The 16916-nt window shown below is 39.8% G+C and overlaps 1 protein-coding gene across 1 annotated transcript; it reads left to right on the top strand.

The window, feature by feature from the left end:
- The first annotated feature begins 1675 nt into the window (after window positions 1-1675).
- On the top strand, window positions 1676-9211 carry LOC107160766 (vomeronasal type-1 receptor 4-like). The gene is made up of 2 exons (XM_015507405.2): window positions 1676-1777; window positions 8157-9211. The coding sequence occupies exon 2, from the start codon at window positions 8202-8204 to the stop codon at window positions 9096-9098; it is 897 nt and encodes a 298-aa protein (XP_015362891.1). The 5' UTR covers window positions 1676-1777; window positions 8157-8201; the 3' UTR covers window positions 9099-9211.
- The last annotated feature ends 7705 nt before the right edge of the window (window positions 9212-16916 follow it).

Genomic DNA, 16916 nt, shown 5'->3' with positions numbered 1-16916 from the left:
TAAAAATAAAAAATAAATAAATAAATATATCGTTTCCACCTAAAAAATAAAAAATAAATTTTAAAAAGAGATTGGAGGCACTGTCTCATTAAATCTACGTCCGCCATTCCTGAATTCCTCCAGATACTAAACGTACATGAACCCACTGCTGCCTGGGTCCTTCAGGGCTGCAGAAGGATGCAGATTTCCAGGCAGCATGCGCACATAGGGCAGGCTTCAGCTGAGAGCAGGAGGGGGCTAAAGTGAAAATTTAGCCTTAGACAAGTGAGGTCAGGACTCTCCCTGTTATTGCTGAGTGGTGGTCTTCAGGTCCTTGAAATGCCATGCCTGAACAGTGCTTTGCTTGCCTGGGTGCTTTGTTCACCAGACAGCCTAATGACGTGACCTGTGCTGGGAAATGAGGTCCATATGGTAAATTCCCAGTCTCAGGAAGACCTGAGACTACACTCAGCCACGTGGACAGTGTGTGAGGGTCTCCAGGAGAAGCTCTGGGCCCCAAGGCCCAGGTGAGCTGCCCTGGAGGACAGCATCCAGTTGTTTGTCTCATGTGGTGGGGAAGCAGAGCATCTGTGACCCACAGGGAGGATGACAGGAGGCTCCACACTAGGCACCTCTCCTGGACTCTGCCTATCAGTGTCTACCCTGTGCTGACTGTAACCCATATCCCTTCCCTGAATTTAACTGTAACCATGTCCATAAACGTATTCTGTGAATGTCACGAGTTCCTGTAGGGAAGCTACGTGTGATTCGGCGACCTCCAGACTGACAGCTGGGTCAGAAGTAATTGTTGTCTTTTGTGATCTGTGTCCTTTAAAATTCCCAATTATCCTAAAACCCTCACAGAAGAATGAATAGTAGATACAGGTCAACTTTGAGACAATTATATTTTATATTTCCTCCTTAATCAAACTATCAATGCATACTATTTAATTTTCTGTGCAAAAATAATTACAATAATTCTGAAAAAAACAGTGCTGTTGGATTGAGAAGAGGGTATTCGCTTATTGAGTACTGATGAAAAATAGAGAATTTGCTGGCTGATCTTCTAATGCTGGTGATTTTATTTGTGAGAGACTGTTGTAAACATCTCTCTTCTAGTGACACTGTTCTGTTGAGAATTCCTCCTACTGCTGGGGTAAAATTCATGAACTAATTTTTCCTACAAACATTTAGTATCATTTCCAAATTAATTCACAATTATACAAATGAGTCCAGGGTTTTCTAATGTAAATTGTGATAGTTTTTTTTTCACTTTTACCTCATTAGACTTCTTTCTCAGATGCTTTCTTTCTGTTCTTTTTAATACCTTAGAATCATGAAGCTTCAGTATCTAAATATTAAGAATTAGCAAGATTTGGTGTGAAGCACTCAGGAAAGCCAGGAGTCCAGTGAGACAAACAAGCTCTCTGTAAGTCCAACATAGGTCACAGCTCAGTATTTCGAGAACCTTCCACATGAGACCCTGTCAGTCCCCAGGGATCATACAAAAACAACAGCTTCTCTCAAAGTTCTTGACACTTATTCTGAAGTTACTAACAAGGAACTCATAATTGCATTAGTAATTAACAAGTGTGGAGAAAGTTTTTCAGCCTTGTCCTGGGCTCCCCAGGCCTGCACTGTCATTGCCTGTCCAGGTGAAGTGATAATTGCAGCCCTGAGGGGAAGTGAGGTCACAGGAGCACAGACCTTTATCTCAGGGCCCAGCTGCCTCCCTCCCTCCATGCTGGCTGTCAGGACCTCACACTGAGCCCAGCACCTTGCACACACAAAGCACCCGGTGAGTGTTTTCTACTTCTGTCTCAGAGGCAGAGTGTGTAAGGAGGGAAGTTTGAGGAAGTGCTCATTTCTGGAAAAGGATTTGGGGTAGAAACACATTCTCTTCCACTGTAGACAAGAGAGAGAAACAATTTTTTTTCCAGGTTGTTGGACATGTTTTCATATACTTGTGTGCCATTTATTTCTTCTTTTGGGAAATGCCTGTTTGGTTCATTAACCCATTTATTGATTGGATTATTTGGGTGGATTTTTTGTTGTTGTTGCTGTTGTTTTTTCTTGTTTTACTAGGAATTAAAATCAGGGGCACTTAAACTTAGCCACACCCTCAGCCTTTTTATTTATTATTTTGAAACAGGGTCTCTCTAAGTTGCTTAGAGAAGTTCCCTAAGCTGCTGGAGTTACACACTTCTTTCACTGCACCCAGGTGTGTGTGTGTGTGTGTGTGTGTGTGTGTGTGTGTGTGTGTGTGTTGTTTTTGCTTTTTTGATGGTACACTTCTTGAATTCTTTATATATTCTGAATATTAACTCTGTCAGAAGAGTAGCTAGCTAAGATTCTCTCCCATTCTGTATGATCTCTCTTCATGCTCTTAGTGATATCCACTGATGTTAAGAAGTTTTTTAATTTGATGTTATCTTTCTCATTCTTGGTTTTATTTCTTGAGTTTTAAGGATTTTAAGAAAGTTGGTATCTGCACCAATATGCTGCAGTGTTAAGTCTGTGTCTTATTCTAGCAGTTGCAAAGTTTTCAGTCTAATTCCTGTATCTTTGGTCCAATTTGATTAACTTTTGTTCAGGTTGAGAGATAAGGATCTCATTTAATTCTTCTGCACATGGTTATCCAGTGTTCCCAGGGACGTGTTATAAAGGCCATCTTCTCCAACATATATTGTTGGCACTTTGTCACATATTGGAGGGCTGTAACTGTGCGAGTTTGTCTCTGTGTCTTCTATTTCATTGGTCTTCATGTCCTTTTGATGAAAATGCCCTGCTCTTTTTGTTACTATAGCTCTGTAGTCTGGTTTGAGGTACAGAATTGTGATCCCACTACATCACTCTTCTTGCTCAGGATCGCTTTGGCAATTCTTTGACTTTTACTCTTCCACACATTTTTAGAACTCTTTTTCTAGTTCAGTGAAGAAAGTCATTTGGTATTTTGATGGAGATTTAAAGGAATCTATGTAATGCTTTTAGAAATACAGCCATTTTGACAAAATTATCTCTCCCTACCAAGGATATGGGAAATATTTCCATCTTCTAAGATCTTTTTCATTTATTTTCTTCAGGGTTCTGTAGTTTTAATTATAAAGATCATTCACCTCCTTGGTTAGATTTATCCCCAACTATTTTTTCTTGAGGTTATTGTGAGTGGGATTGTTTCCTGATTTCTTTCCCAGCAGATTCATGGTTGGAATACAGGAAAGCTATTGATTTCTGAACATTGCTATTGTATCTGCTACTTTGCTGAAATTTGGGGGGGATTTTCTAAAAACAATTACAGGATCATGTCATTTCCAAATAGATAATTTGACGTTTTCTGTTCCTATATGGAGGCCTTTAATTTTTTTTTTCTTGCCTGACTGCTATAGACAGAGTTTATAGAATTATATTGAATGGGAGTGGTCATAGGGACATCCTTTTCTTGTTCCAGGTTTTAGAGGACATGCTTTCGTTTTTTCCTCAATTCAAGATGGTGCTGGGTTTCACCTTGTCATATACAGACTTTATGAAGTTCAGTCAACTTCCTTCTATCCCTAGTTTCTCCAGTCTTTTTAACTTGAATGGTTTAGGATTTTATTAAAGGCTTTTTCTGCTCCTACTGAGATGATCATGTGATTGTTGTTCTTAATTTCCTTTTGTTTGGGGAGTTACATTTATTGAATTGCATATGGTAAACCATCCTTCATTCCCTGGAATAAAACCCACTTGTTCGTGGTGTATTACCTTCTTGAAATATTTTTTAAAGGATTTTGCTAATATATTACTAAATATTTTTTGCATCTATGTTTATCAAGATTTTTGGTTTATAGGTTTTTTCCGTGTTGTTTCTTTGTATGGTTTTGCTATCAGCATTATAAATCCTACACAGAATGTAAAATTCCCTTTCTTTCTACTTCATGAAATAATTTGAGGAAGTTTGGTGTTAGTTCCTTTTAAAGGTACCATAGGATGTAGCTGAGAATCTATCTGGTCTTGGGCTTCTTATTATTAAAAAAGACATTAATAGCTGATTTAATTTCCTTACTTGATATTGCTGTGTTTATGTTTTCTCTATCTTCCTGGCTCGATTTGAGCTAGTCATATATGTATAGATATTTGTCAAGGTTGTAGATTTTCCAGTTTAATAGAATTTAACAGCTGGGTGCAGTGGTGCATGCCTGTAATCCCAGTGACTCAGAGACTGAGTCATAAGAATGGCAAGTTCAGGGTCAGCCCCAGAATTTAGCAAGTCCCTAGGCCACTTAGTGAAACTCTGTCTCTAAATAGAAAAATGAAAAGGGCTAGGGATTGCTGGGGATGTATTTAAGTGGTAAGGTGCTTCTGTGTTAAATCCCTACTGTGGGAGAAAAGAATAGAGGGAGGGAGAGAGAAGGGGAGGGAGACAGACAGGTGGGAGGAGAGGGAGTAAATGTTCAAAATGTGTTCAAATATTTTATAACCTCTGGAGTCCAGAAGGGTCTGTGGTGAGGTGATATTTTCTTTGATATTTTGTTGATTTGGAGTTTCTCTATCTTTTTTTAGATGGCCATAGGTTTATAAATTTTATTTATCTTTTCAAATAATCATGTTTGTTCTATTGATCCTTTGTATTGCTTTTTTAAAAAAATTCTCAGTTTCATTACCCTTGGCTCTGATCTCAGTCATTTCATGTGTTCTACTGATTTTATATTAGTTCTTCCTTTTGTAGGTCCTTGATATTTAGCATTACAGTATTTATTTGCGGTCTTCCTGGTATTTTTTAAGTAGGCATTCACTTTTATGGAATTTTATTTTAGAAATCCCTTCATACTGTCCCAATAATTTTAACACATTATATCTCTGCTCTCATTTATTTCTAAAAAATTCTTGATCTCTTCTTTCATTTATTCTATGATCCATCTCTCACTTAAAATATATTTTTTCGATATCCATGTACTTGTATGATTTCTATGCACCATGCTGTTGATTTCTAGTTTCATTACATTCTGATCTGATAGGATTCACAGGATAACATCACATTTTTTTTCTTTTGTATTTGATAAGACTTACATTGTACCTTAGAATATATTTTAGTGAAAAGTGTCCTAGAGTGATCTGTGTTGAGATCCTCTCATAGGTTTGGTATCCAGAGCCTTTGGTTACTTCTCTCTGTTGTTGCTATAGATATGGATGTGTGTAGGTGGGGCCTGGGGCCCATATTTAGTCATTTCTACTTGGGGACTCGTCATTAGTCAGGGCTTTTGTCTCTTCTGATGTTTATGTTAAGGGACAGCTGAAGAGTTTCAGTACTTAGTGTGTGAAACAAGTGTTTATGTTGAGGCATAGCTGAAGAGTTTCAGTACTTAGTGTGTGAAACAAGGTGTGCTGTCTGTTGGCTGAGTTTAGTTCAGCAGCAGAGTTTTTACCCTGTGAATTGTAGTGTTCCTACAGGTTCCAGCACCTCCCAGAATAGGGAACACAAATAATTAGCAACAACTCTGCAAACAATACACAACTTTCAGTGAAATGGTTTCTACTATGTCTTCTACAATGTGAATTTGAAACAAACAAAAAAAAAAACCCAGAAATGGTAGAGTCACTGATTGGTACCAGCAAAACCCATAAGTAACCATGAACTATATCTGGGAGGAAAGCAAACAACAGGTGTCAACTATCACACCCACAGCAGTGACAACTGCAACAGCATTAATGTGGGGTTGGGAACCAGATAAACCAATTAGTGCTAAAAATTGTAAGAATACAGTTAATTAAGAAAAAAAATGTGCGATTGGAAGATAGAAAAGAGTTCATAATTTCAAAAATTGAACAGAGAGAATGCAGAAGAGATGTAGCATGTGTTGGTTATAAAGGAGCAGAAAAAAAAGAAGTCAAACAGTAAATGGAGGGTGGAAGAGAACAATAGAATTTGGCTTTCAGAAGAAAGAAAAAGAAGAGAAACAGACAAAGAAACAATAAAATACAAAACCAAATATACTAATAAAAATCCCTAAACCTCTGAAGACAAGGGGAAGAAAAAACTTTTAAAAATGCTAAACATTTTCAAAAATGCTAAAAATGAGAAAAAAAACACTTATGTGCATGTATGTTTCCTTGAAATCATCAGAATAGTAAAAGAAAGCAAGGTGGGGGGAAAAACATTCTTAATGAGAAATTAAAGAATCATTTCCACCGAGATGTTCAGAATATTCAGTGAGACTAGACAGTCAATGCCTGGGATCGTCTTTCCATTTCTTCTTGAGCTACGTAGTGAGTAAGAGAACGAGGGCTGAGGGTTGTTAAAGCCTTCCAAACGGGTCCTTTTAGGTGTTGTCCACCTGAGGCTCTATATGCTGCTCACTTTGGATGTCCATCTCCTTTCTTAGGTTGGAAAATTTCTCTGCTATTTTGCTGAAGAGCTTCTTGATGGTTTATTCTGTGTCTGCATGTTCTCTCCTATCCCAGTGACTCTCTGGCTTTGTCTTTTGATGTTGTTGTGAATTCTTGTGTATTCTCATCCTGTTTTATTGGTTTCTTTTTTGACTTATTGCATACTGAATATTCAGGTTCTATGATACCTGTCATCAAGTCTAAAGTTCTGCCTTCAAGGACTGAAGTTCATTCTCTGTGCAATCTAATCTTTGGCCATACTTTGAAGTGAATGTTTAATTTGATTCATTAGGCATTTTATTTCCAGGAGCTCTGATTTGTTTCTTCTCACTATCTCTAGTGTTTTTAATTGAAATGGGTTTTCATCTCCTGTATTTGTTCTCTTAATTCATTCCTTAGATCTTTCTTACTTAGTACATTTTAATAATCAGGTTTTTATGGTTTTTCTCTGGAATTTTATCCATGTCCCTACCTGAGGTTTCCTTTCTTGGGGTATTGTGAATTCATGGGGAATCTTGTTTGCATATTTTCTCATGTTTTTGGAGGTCTCAAACTCACACTTCTGTTGTGAATAATTACTCTCCTTCATTCCTACAAATGTTATTTGGTGAGTAGTAATCATTTTTGTTCTTGGGACTTCTGTTTTTGCTATATGAGATGCCCAGGAGATATGACCTGAGTTTCCCTCTAGTTGTTCCTGCCTGATGCCTGGTTCTTGGTCTACGGTTTTTGGTTCCTCTCTCCTTTGTGTTGAAGTATTGTTGGTGCTCAAGTGGGGCTAGTGCATGTGTGAACAGAGATTCACTGTTACTTGACTGAGTTGTGAGTGTAGCTCAGCAGCAGGATCTCTACTCTCTTCCTCTTCAGTGTCTATCCAGCTTAATAAGCCCAGGGACTCTATGTGGATAGAACAGATAATAAAGGTCAAAAATATATTGGGATTTTTGTTCCTCCATATATGCCTGCATATACCAGTAAATATCATTTCCTTTCCATATATGGGCATCAAATTGAGTGGCTAAAACAAATTTTTAAATGAAAATATTTAGACACTGTCCTTTTGAATGTTATGATCAGAATATATATTACTATGGTTGTTCTTCAATGATGCATGTTCAGGATCCTAGTAAGGACACTCACTGTTATATTTCATACTGTGCAGACACCTGAAGCAGGTCAACACATCCAAGAGATGACCTTTCCCCAGCTCACTTTTTTGATGACATGTACATTTTTTTAATTAACGAAGCATGCAGAAGTCATAAGTGCACAGCTCAGTGGAATTTTACAAATAAAACACACTTCTCTGTGCACATACAGATCAAGAAACAGAATACTGTAAAAGTTACATTCATTTTCTTTAAAATTTAAGCCAGATATTTATTCAAAACTGATATGTTGTGTGTTGGGAGTGGTGACAGAATTCTCCTCTTCTTCAAAATGACTATAAAATATCAATTTAATCTGGAAGTGGCAAATTCTGTTTTCTTTTCCCTCCACTCCATTTTGATGCTTCCTCCAGGTTATCATCAACTGATTTTTCAAGTTGGCTTTTCTATGAAAAAAATCTGGGAACTCCCCTCATTCACATGTGCACCTTGATATATTTTACTCCAATATGTGCATACAGTAAAACTTATACTTGGTGTAAAAAATTATTATATTTTGAGAAGGATTTGCAATGCTTCCCAGGCTCAGTTTTAATACTTGGGCTAAAACCTAACTTTTGTCTCAGCCTCCAGAGGAGCTGGGATCTACAGGTGTACATGAATGGGCTTCCCTTCAAAATTTTTAACTTGTCTTTTTGCTCATAGGAAGGACTATTGCTGTAATTCAAAGGAAAATATGAGAATGAGAAAATGGACTCCAGAGACGTGGCCATGGGACTGATGTTCTTATCGCAGACTGCAGTAGGAGTTCTGGGAAATTTCTCTCTGCTTTATTACTATTTAGTCCTTTTCTGCAATGAGTGCACATTAAGGTCCACTGACTTGATTCTCAGGCACCTGATTATAGCCAACACCTTGATCATTCTCTCTAAAGGAATTCCCCAGACAATGACAACTCTTGGGCTGAAACATTACTTCAATGACTATGTGTGCAAATTTCTTTTGTACATGGAGCGAGTGGGCAGGAGTGTGTCCATTTTCATTACCTGCCTCTTGAGCGTGTTCCAGAACATCACCATCAGCCCCATGAACTCCTGTTGGAAGGATTTCAAAGGAAAAACTCCAAAGTACATTGGCTTCTCCATTTCCCTCTGCTGGATCCTGTACATGGTGATGAATTCCATTTTTCCTCTCTATATGTATAGCAAATGGAGTAGCGAAAATCTGACAAGGAAAACAAATTATGGGTACTGTTTTTCTGAAGCTGGTGACAAAATCACAGAATCAGTATATGCAGCCTTATTTGTATTTCCTGAGGTTGTCTTTTCTGTGCTCATGATCTGGTCCAGTGGCTCCATGGTTCTCCTTCTGTACAGGCACAAGCAGAGGGTTCAGCACATTCACAGCATCAAAGGTTCCCCCAGATCCTGCCCTGAGTCCAGAGCCACCCAGAGAATCCTTGTCCTGGTGGGCACCTTTGTGAGTTTCTACACCCTCTCCTCCCTATTAAATGTTTGTGTTTCCCTTGATTTTAATCCCAGTTTGTTGTTGGTGAACACCAATTCACTCATCTCCATGTGTTTTCCCACTGTCAGCCCCTTTCTTCTCATGAGCCCTGACTCCATTCTATCCAGGCTCTACTTCTGAGGCATAAACCAATTTTAAATTTGATCTCAAGTATATGAATTATATGTTTTTGCACAATATGCAGTTGTTTAGTCTTATTCTTGCTCAAAACACCAATAAAAAACTTATGAATAGTCACTTGTCTTTCTATTATAAACCCCAAAGGACATTGGGATTCGCAGCTCTCTGAATGTGGTTTCAACATGGCCATGGTGCTGGGAATACAGCTGATTGTCCTCATGATGATGCATAGTGTCCCGTAGATTGTCATTGGAATTTTATAGCTGAAGACAAATCAAATTAATGAGTTCTATGTCCTTGGAAGTCCTTTAAATCACAATAACTGAAGAAGTGTTATACTCCTGAAAACATTTGCCAGAAGAAAATACAGTAGAGTAATGAGTTGTGGATATTGTAAGCTAACAATTCTCTATATATTTATCTCACATATCCTTATCTTCTGTAGAGCTTTTGTTGAAGGGTACGTGGGATGTAAGTGGGATTAATACATAGTTTTCCAGAAATGTACCATTAGTTTGATTAGAGAATGAAGATGAAATAAACAGAGACCCAGACAAAAGTAGGTAGATGGTAATGGCCCTGAGATTGAAATTTGGTTCACCGGAAGGTAGAGCATTATAATGTGGCCATCCTGCCTTACGCAGGGTAATTAAGATCTCTGATGTTTTTTTTGAATCCATGCATACTACTGAGGCCTGCCGTAATTTGGAGGCCCCAATTAAAAGTAAAGTTACCTAGAACAGCCAAATAAGTCCATATGGGAAGGCACAGGAGAGACTCCTGTCCTTTTAACCAGGCTTAATCCTATTTCCAACTCTTCAGCTCCAAGGTTGCCCTGAAAGCAACCACTGTGAAACTACAGTATGCTGAAAATCATCACTTTTGTAGAGGCTGGCGAAAACAGATATGACTCTGAAAATCAACCAAAAAAAATCCACAATTTTTCACTCATTAACTTGTTTGATACCTTCTGATAAACTAATTTCTCATAATTTTTCTCCATTTGACCTGAATCAGAATTTGATCACTGTACACACACTCCAACTCTTGGGGCACATGTCAACAATAACCAGCAGCAATTGTTTAATAGTGAAGCACTTAGAAGAGGGAGACTGTCTGGCTGTGTGACAGATGAGAGTGACAGAGGACACAGGGAAATGGGATGACAGACTTAAGATGGTGGAGCAGAGAGCCTGGAGGGTGGGCTTACAAAGTGCTGGGGAAGAACAGAAGGTGGAGAGTGAGAAGACAGAAGGATACCACATGTTGCTCAGGGGCTCAAGTCAGTGCTGGGCTTAAGTTACAAAGACAGCGTGTGTGTGAGGACGTTAAGGATACTGGGTTCTGGAGGGGAGGAGGATGACCCCATTAACAGAGGGTACAATGACAAAGCATGGTTCAAAGGCAAAAGGGGATCAAGGTTCCATGGAAATGTGATAAAAAATGCTGTGGGTAAAGATCATTAGAGGAGGATGCAGGTCTTGGTGAGCAGTGGACTAAGGCCCATACAGAGTGTAAATAAAGGAAGTGAAGCTTGGGGGACCTGATAGACATGGGGAGGGAGAAAAGACCTGCACAGGAAAGGTAGGGAGCCTGAAGGAGGAGGGGATCTTGGCATAAGTGGGCAAAAGCACCCAGGAGCAAAGGGAAGGGGCTTTCAGTTTATGAGCAGTGGGTCAAGCTCATGCCTGTAGTTCATGGAAGAGCTGAGGATGCCTGAAATTTGATCTCTGTGGCTTTTCACATCACACCTGTGCATTCACAGCAAACACCCGAGCCTGTTTAAATGCTGCATGTGGACATGCTGTCCTGGCTGTGTGTGGGAGGTTGGAAGGAATGTAAAGAGCAGGCATGGCCACCTCTTCATGGCTTTCACAGGCATGTGATGAGCACAAATTCACACACACACACACACACACACATACACACACACACAAGTTCCTTAGGCACACATGAAGATGAATGTGTGATTATGTGACAGAGAGTGGAACATGACAGTTGTGTTGGTGTCTGCATCGTGACTGTGTTTAAGGTGAAAGTGAGAGTCTGGGAATGACTGTGTGTATGTATATGATTCAGTATGCCTGAGTACGGGGGTGCACACTGTGTGTGGTCATATACACATGAGCTGAAATGTGCACATGATGTTGATACCGGGCAAAGCAGATGATTCACGGGAGTGTCAATACTTAGATATTGCCCAGCGGGAAGCAAATGAGAGAAAGAAGCTCACTAAATAGTGCCTTGCAAAACTTAGAGGATGTAGTCGTCCCTTCACATGTTAGAAATACAAAAAATATGAAAAAGCTAGGGTACAAGCTTCCTTATTAGCCCACAACACTGAAAAACCTGATTCTGTTTACATCACATTGGAGGAAATATCAGAAAAAGAATTTAGAAAGTTCATACTTTAAAAAGTAAGGAAAGAATTAAGAAATAAAACACCAAAAATGAAAGATCATTTCAATACACAGAGATTCTGAAAAGGAACCAAAGGAAAGACCCAATAAATCAAAGTTAAAATTTTATTTAAAGCATCACCAATATGAGATCAAAAAGAGAAAATTTTCCTTTCCCTAAAGATAAATTATATTAATTCTGCATATCCAGGAGCAATGGGGATCTTTCCATCTTCTGAGGTTTTCTTCAACTTCTTTCTTAGTGTTCTGTAGTTTTCATTATAGAGGTTTTTCACCTCTTGCATTACGGGTACCTCTTTACATCTGTCTGTTCATAAGCCAAAATCTTTAATGACATCTCTGAATGAATGATGTTTGCCTCAAGTGTAGGGTCCAGCATGAAGCCATTAATCCAAGTTCATCACTGCTTAAAACATCAGTGAAGCTTCTCAGTTGCCACAGAGCATATCTATATGGTGAGAATAACGGAATTAGAAGGTACAGATACTCAAGCAAAGTACTGATTTTCCCCTCATGTTCAATGCAGGGAGTTTATATCACTAAGAGTTTCCTCCTCGAACCTCACTGAGATAAGAATAAGGTAATTCAGGAGATGAAATTAATTCTTTGGTTATTCTTAACAGACAAATTCACTATCCATTCTAGGTCACCTCACTATTTGTTCCAGTAACATCAAATATTCATGTCAGGGTTTTATGGTTTGAATATGAGGCATCCTACAATTCTGTTAGCAGTGTTTGGCTGCAGGAGTATGCACAGGTGAAATGATTGGATTACGAGTGCTGTAACCTAATAGGTCTATACACATTTGAGCAAACTAAGTGGATGGTAATTTTAGGCACTTGGGGCATGGGCTGGAGGAACAAAGTCACTAGGAGTTTATATTTATTCCTGAAACTTTGATTGCTCTCTTGTTGCTTCCTCATTTCTGTGAAGTGAGAAGTATCCCTTTGCCATGCCCTTCTACAATGATCCTCTGCCTCACTTCAGACACAGAGCAATGGAGTTGGCCAATCACAATCTGAATCTCTGAAACCATGAGCCAACATAAAATTTCCTTCATCCTGATTATTTTTCTTCAGGATTTTGGTCAGATAAATTAAAAGTGAACAGAGAAATTGGTACTGAGAAATCAGATCCTTGCTGTGACTAGTAAAACCATGTAATTCTGAGCTATTGAAACTGGTTTGTGTGAAGAGCTTGGAAAAGTTTGGAGATGCAGGATGGAGATTGACTGAGATGGTTTTAAGTGGAGTTTAATGGAAGATTCTGGTGCAAACTCAGAAGACCAGTTGCTGCTAGGAATGCAGACAGTACGGACTGTGCTTATGAAGACTCAGAGGGGAAAGGTAATGAATCGGGAATTGGGCTAGAGGTTATGAGTGTTACGTTTTGACAAAGAAGAATCTACATTTTGCTTATGTCCTGAGACTTTGGGTGTGGGGGGGAATTTTATGGTGGTGTTTTATTTAATTTGAGGGAGGAAGTTTCCAGGCACCACAACATTGCCATTGGCAAGGGTATAGATGACTGCAAGAAGCAGCAGAAGAAAGCAGAGTAGAAGAATTTTTAAAACTTGCAGTTTGGTAAGAAAAAAAAAACATGTAAAACTGGGACCAAGGAAGGCAATGCCATTGAGAGATTACTGCCAATCAAGAGAAGTTAAGTTCTTTGCAAAGGGATAATGGGAAAATTCCTTGAGGGCAATACAATGATTAGCAGGACCAACCCATCCCTTAAGGTTGTTCAAAAGAAAACTCTTTTGAGAAAAGACCATCAGGACAATGTTCCCACACAGGGATCACCAGGAATCTGTTTTCACAGGACTTATTCACCATGATCACCTGCCCAGGCATTCAGAGGCTGTTGCAGCCACAGTCCAATGGGGCCCAGATATACTGCTTGACCTGTTGGGAAAGTTTGGTGTCATCCCTGTGAAAATTGCATGGCAGGAATGCAGGATGATGGAATTAAGGCCACACAGAGGCTTCCATTGAGATTTAAAGGGAAAATATGGGAGGACAGGCAACATGTAGCAGGGTTGGAATCCCTTGAGGTAGCCCCTGAGAGGGCAATGCATGAAGCAGTAAATGTAAATCTGAAGCTGGATGAAGATCCCTGGTTAAGAGAGAACAGTAATGTGCAACGTCTGCTGAGAAAAGCTGCTGGCTGTGGACAGAGCCAGGCAGAGAGAGAGGCCCATGGTTTGCAAATGGCAAGTCCCTAAATACAGAGATTCCCAAGCCCTTTGGAGGTATCATCTCTCTCTCACATGCCCCAGATACACAGGAATTATTTGCCAGCTATGTTTTGGTCCCATTTTTCTTTTATTCCCTGATTCCTCCCTTTTTGAATAGAAAAATTGGTATTTATATTTTTGTCCCTGGCATGTTCATATTTATATTCATAATATGACTCATATTCATAACACCCCTAATGATACACACGGCCACACTTTTATAACTTAGGTAGTCACCATGCATACATCTTGATGACATGTCCACATACACAACAGTTATATATCTACACCTCTGGGTGCCAGAAAAGAGGGCCACCTTCCATCATTTTTAATCCTACCCATATAATTGCCCACCAAGACAATGTGGCATACAGCTCTGTTAACTTTCCCTCACTGTGATGAAGTACCAGAGATAATCAACTCATAAAGGGAAAATGGTCATTTTCAATAGCTCTGGAGGGTCCATTCCATGCCCCATTGGTGTCATTACTTTGACACTGACTAGGTTGCACATGATGGTGAGAGTTTGTGGCAGAGCAAAACCATTCACCTCAGTAGGCAGGAAAAGGAAGTTACAGAATCCCACAGTCTTCCTCATGGGCAGCAGCCAGGGATTGAGGACCTCCCACTGGGCCCCACCTCTTAAAGACTCTACCCTGGAAACCAGGCCTTTAACACACTGATCTGTGGGGACATTCAACATCCAAACATCAGGCATAGGTTAAAAACTGGTATGAGTGTGAGCACCTAACATCAAGAAATCTGGTGAAAGGCTGCAGTGTTTGTAGGAGAGACACTGCTTGGGTGGAGGACAGTGGGATCCAGAAGGGTAAAGGGACAGGGTGTTGATAGTAAGAGGGTGAGGCAGACTGTAGCGCCCCCTTGCCCGCAAGGAAGACGCAACACTCAGGAATCTTCTTTCAGCAGTTTATTCAGGCCCCTGACAGTTCTTCTCCTCAGTTCTCTTTCTCTTCAGTTCTCTCTCTCGGATGCCCCTCCCAGCCTTAATAAAGCATCTCAAGCCCCAATGCAAAGCAGCCACGTGGAGCTTTCTCATAGAGTGATGAAAAGTCATGTGCCAACTCTCCCAAACAAGGAGTTGTTTATCACAGACCACAGCAGAGCCAGCGCCATCTTGTAATGGCGACCATAATTTGCATAAACGGCAGAAACGGCTCACCACAGCAGACAGTCTGTGGCTTGGCAGCATAGAGACCAGGAGAGGATCTGAAAGGGAAAGAGATGGTGTTACATGAAGCTGAGGGGTCAATGTGCATTACAGGGATTGAGGACATGGGGCAAAGTGCAGGGAGGGGACTTAAGGGCAAGGAGCACTGCAGATGCCAAGGAGGGGAAGACAGGATTTTGTGAGAGTGAAGGAGGAAGTGGGGATGGGGAGATATTGGGCAAAAGGTGGGAAGTCGGTGGTTTGTAGAAGTCACAGCAGAAGTTCCATGAGGGGTTTAGGGAACGAGGTGTTGTAGGGGTGAGTAGCATGTTTGGGGCAGGAAGATCGTGGAAGTAGGCAGTGGTCCAAGGAGGTTAAGATGGTGGGAGGGGGAGATTGAGACAGAGAGATATAAGAGACCTGGGCAAGGGGCAACAGGGCAGAGGACAGAGAAGGCTCTAGGGGGACAGTGGGCAGGAGTCAACAAAGAAACCAAGAAGGGACTAGGATCACAGAGGTGGTGAGTAACAGGTGCTCCACTACTCACCTGTGTCCCTGTCCTGGGAAAATAATGGTTAAAGAAAACAACAAAGACATAAGAATCAAGGTAAATATTTCAAGTGATATAGTTTGAAATTAAGAGATTTTTCCTATGAAATATGTACATGAATTTTAGAAAATTGATTGGAAGTATTTTGTAAAATGAGGAGAAATCAACGTGTGTATACGTGCAAGCTGGAGACCCAACTCTTCCTACACTTACACCCAACACAAAGCCCTGCTGTGTCTCCAACATGAGGTAGAACTTTCATGGAAAGACTATCCACAAGGCCCCAAACCGAAGCCCCACCTGGGCATCAAGGGAGGGATGATTCATTGCTGGAGACCCCCACAGTGGAATCCTGTCACTAACTGTGAAAATGAAGAGAAGGTAACAGGCATGTGGAACTTTAAAAGTCAAACACTAAAGTAGTCATGCTGTGTGGATCCATTTATACAGAATACAAAGGGAAGAAAGTGACCGTGTAGTTAGCTGTCACATAGTGGTCACCCAGGGACAGTGAGTGGAGAGGAATGAGGGGGCACCAGTGACGGGGACCTTGCTTCTTTTTGACACTGGAGCTGCCAGCAGAGCTGTGGTCAGCTAGTGAAATCTCACTGAGCAGACCAACCATGACCCCTGCATAAAATTATTTTAAAGACACAGGAGCAATTAAAAGTACATTGAAAGAAGATAAACAGATTAATTTACAACAGTCTTATATTGTAAAGGAAGAGGCCAAATATTCTAAACATCTTTACTGTGTGACTATCCACATGTGGACTATTATATCTAGGTTGATCTAAGATATAGTAAATACACATCATGAAAGAAAAAGGGTTAAGTATGGAATTATGAGAATAAATTGCAGAAAAGGAATCAATACAGACATTCAAAACACAGAAAAAGTGTCATGAAGTACACATAGTTTATTGGTAAACCCTAAACCAAGAATGTCCATGATTGCATTCACATGAAGACTAACTGTAATTTTACAGTCAAATTCTATTGAATATATTCATTTGGACATTTTTTTCCAAGAGAAAAGACTGAGATATGAATGCCCCAGGCACAGCAGTAGCACATCTGACTCCAGAAATAGCTAAGACCTAAGAAATTAAGTAGGTAAGTAAAGATATATTCATGGCATTTTAACCACTTAATCAACTAGAATGGCAAGACAAACATGCAATAAATAAATATTATATAAAAGCAGTTTGTTATTAGTAAATGAGAATTATTTTAAAATCTCAAATTTGCACAACTTACATAAATTTTTCTAATATTGCTTCATGCATAATACATAATGATGATCAGACACATTCAGGCACGTGCAGAGACACACATTATAACACACTATGCAAACGTGTGTGCGTGTGTTGTACACTTACATTGTGACTGCTTTATCACTAAGAGTCTGTGGAGATGAGATTGTACAAAACTAAATGAT

This window comes from Marmota marmota, unplaced genomic scaffold (assembly GCF_001458135.2).
Source record: "Marmota marmota marmota unplaced genomic scaffold, marMar, whole genome shotgun sequence".
Taxonomy (NCBI): domain Eukaryota; kingdom Metazoa; phylum Chordata; class Mammalia; order Rodentia; family Sciuridae; genus Marmota; species Marmota marmota.
The sequence above is the reverse complement of the archived record's forward strand: the minus strand, read 5'-3'. Positions and strand labels throughout refer to the sequence as shown.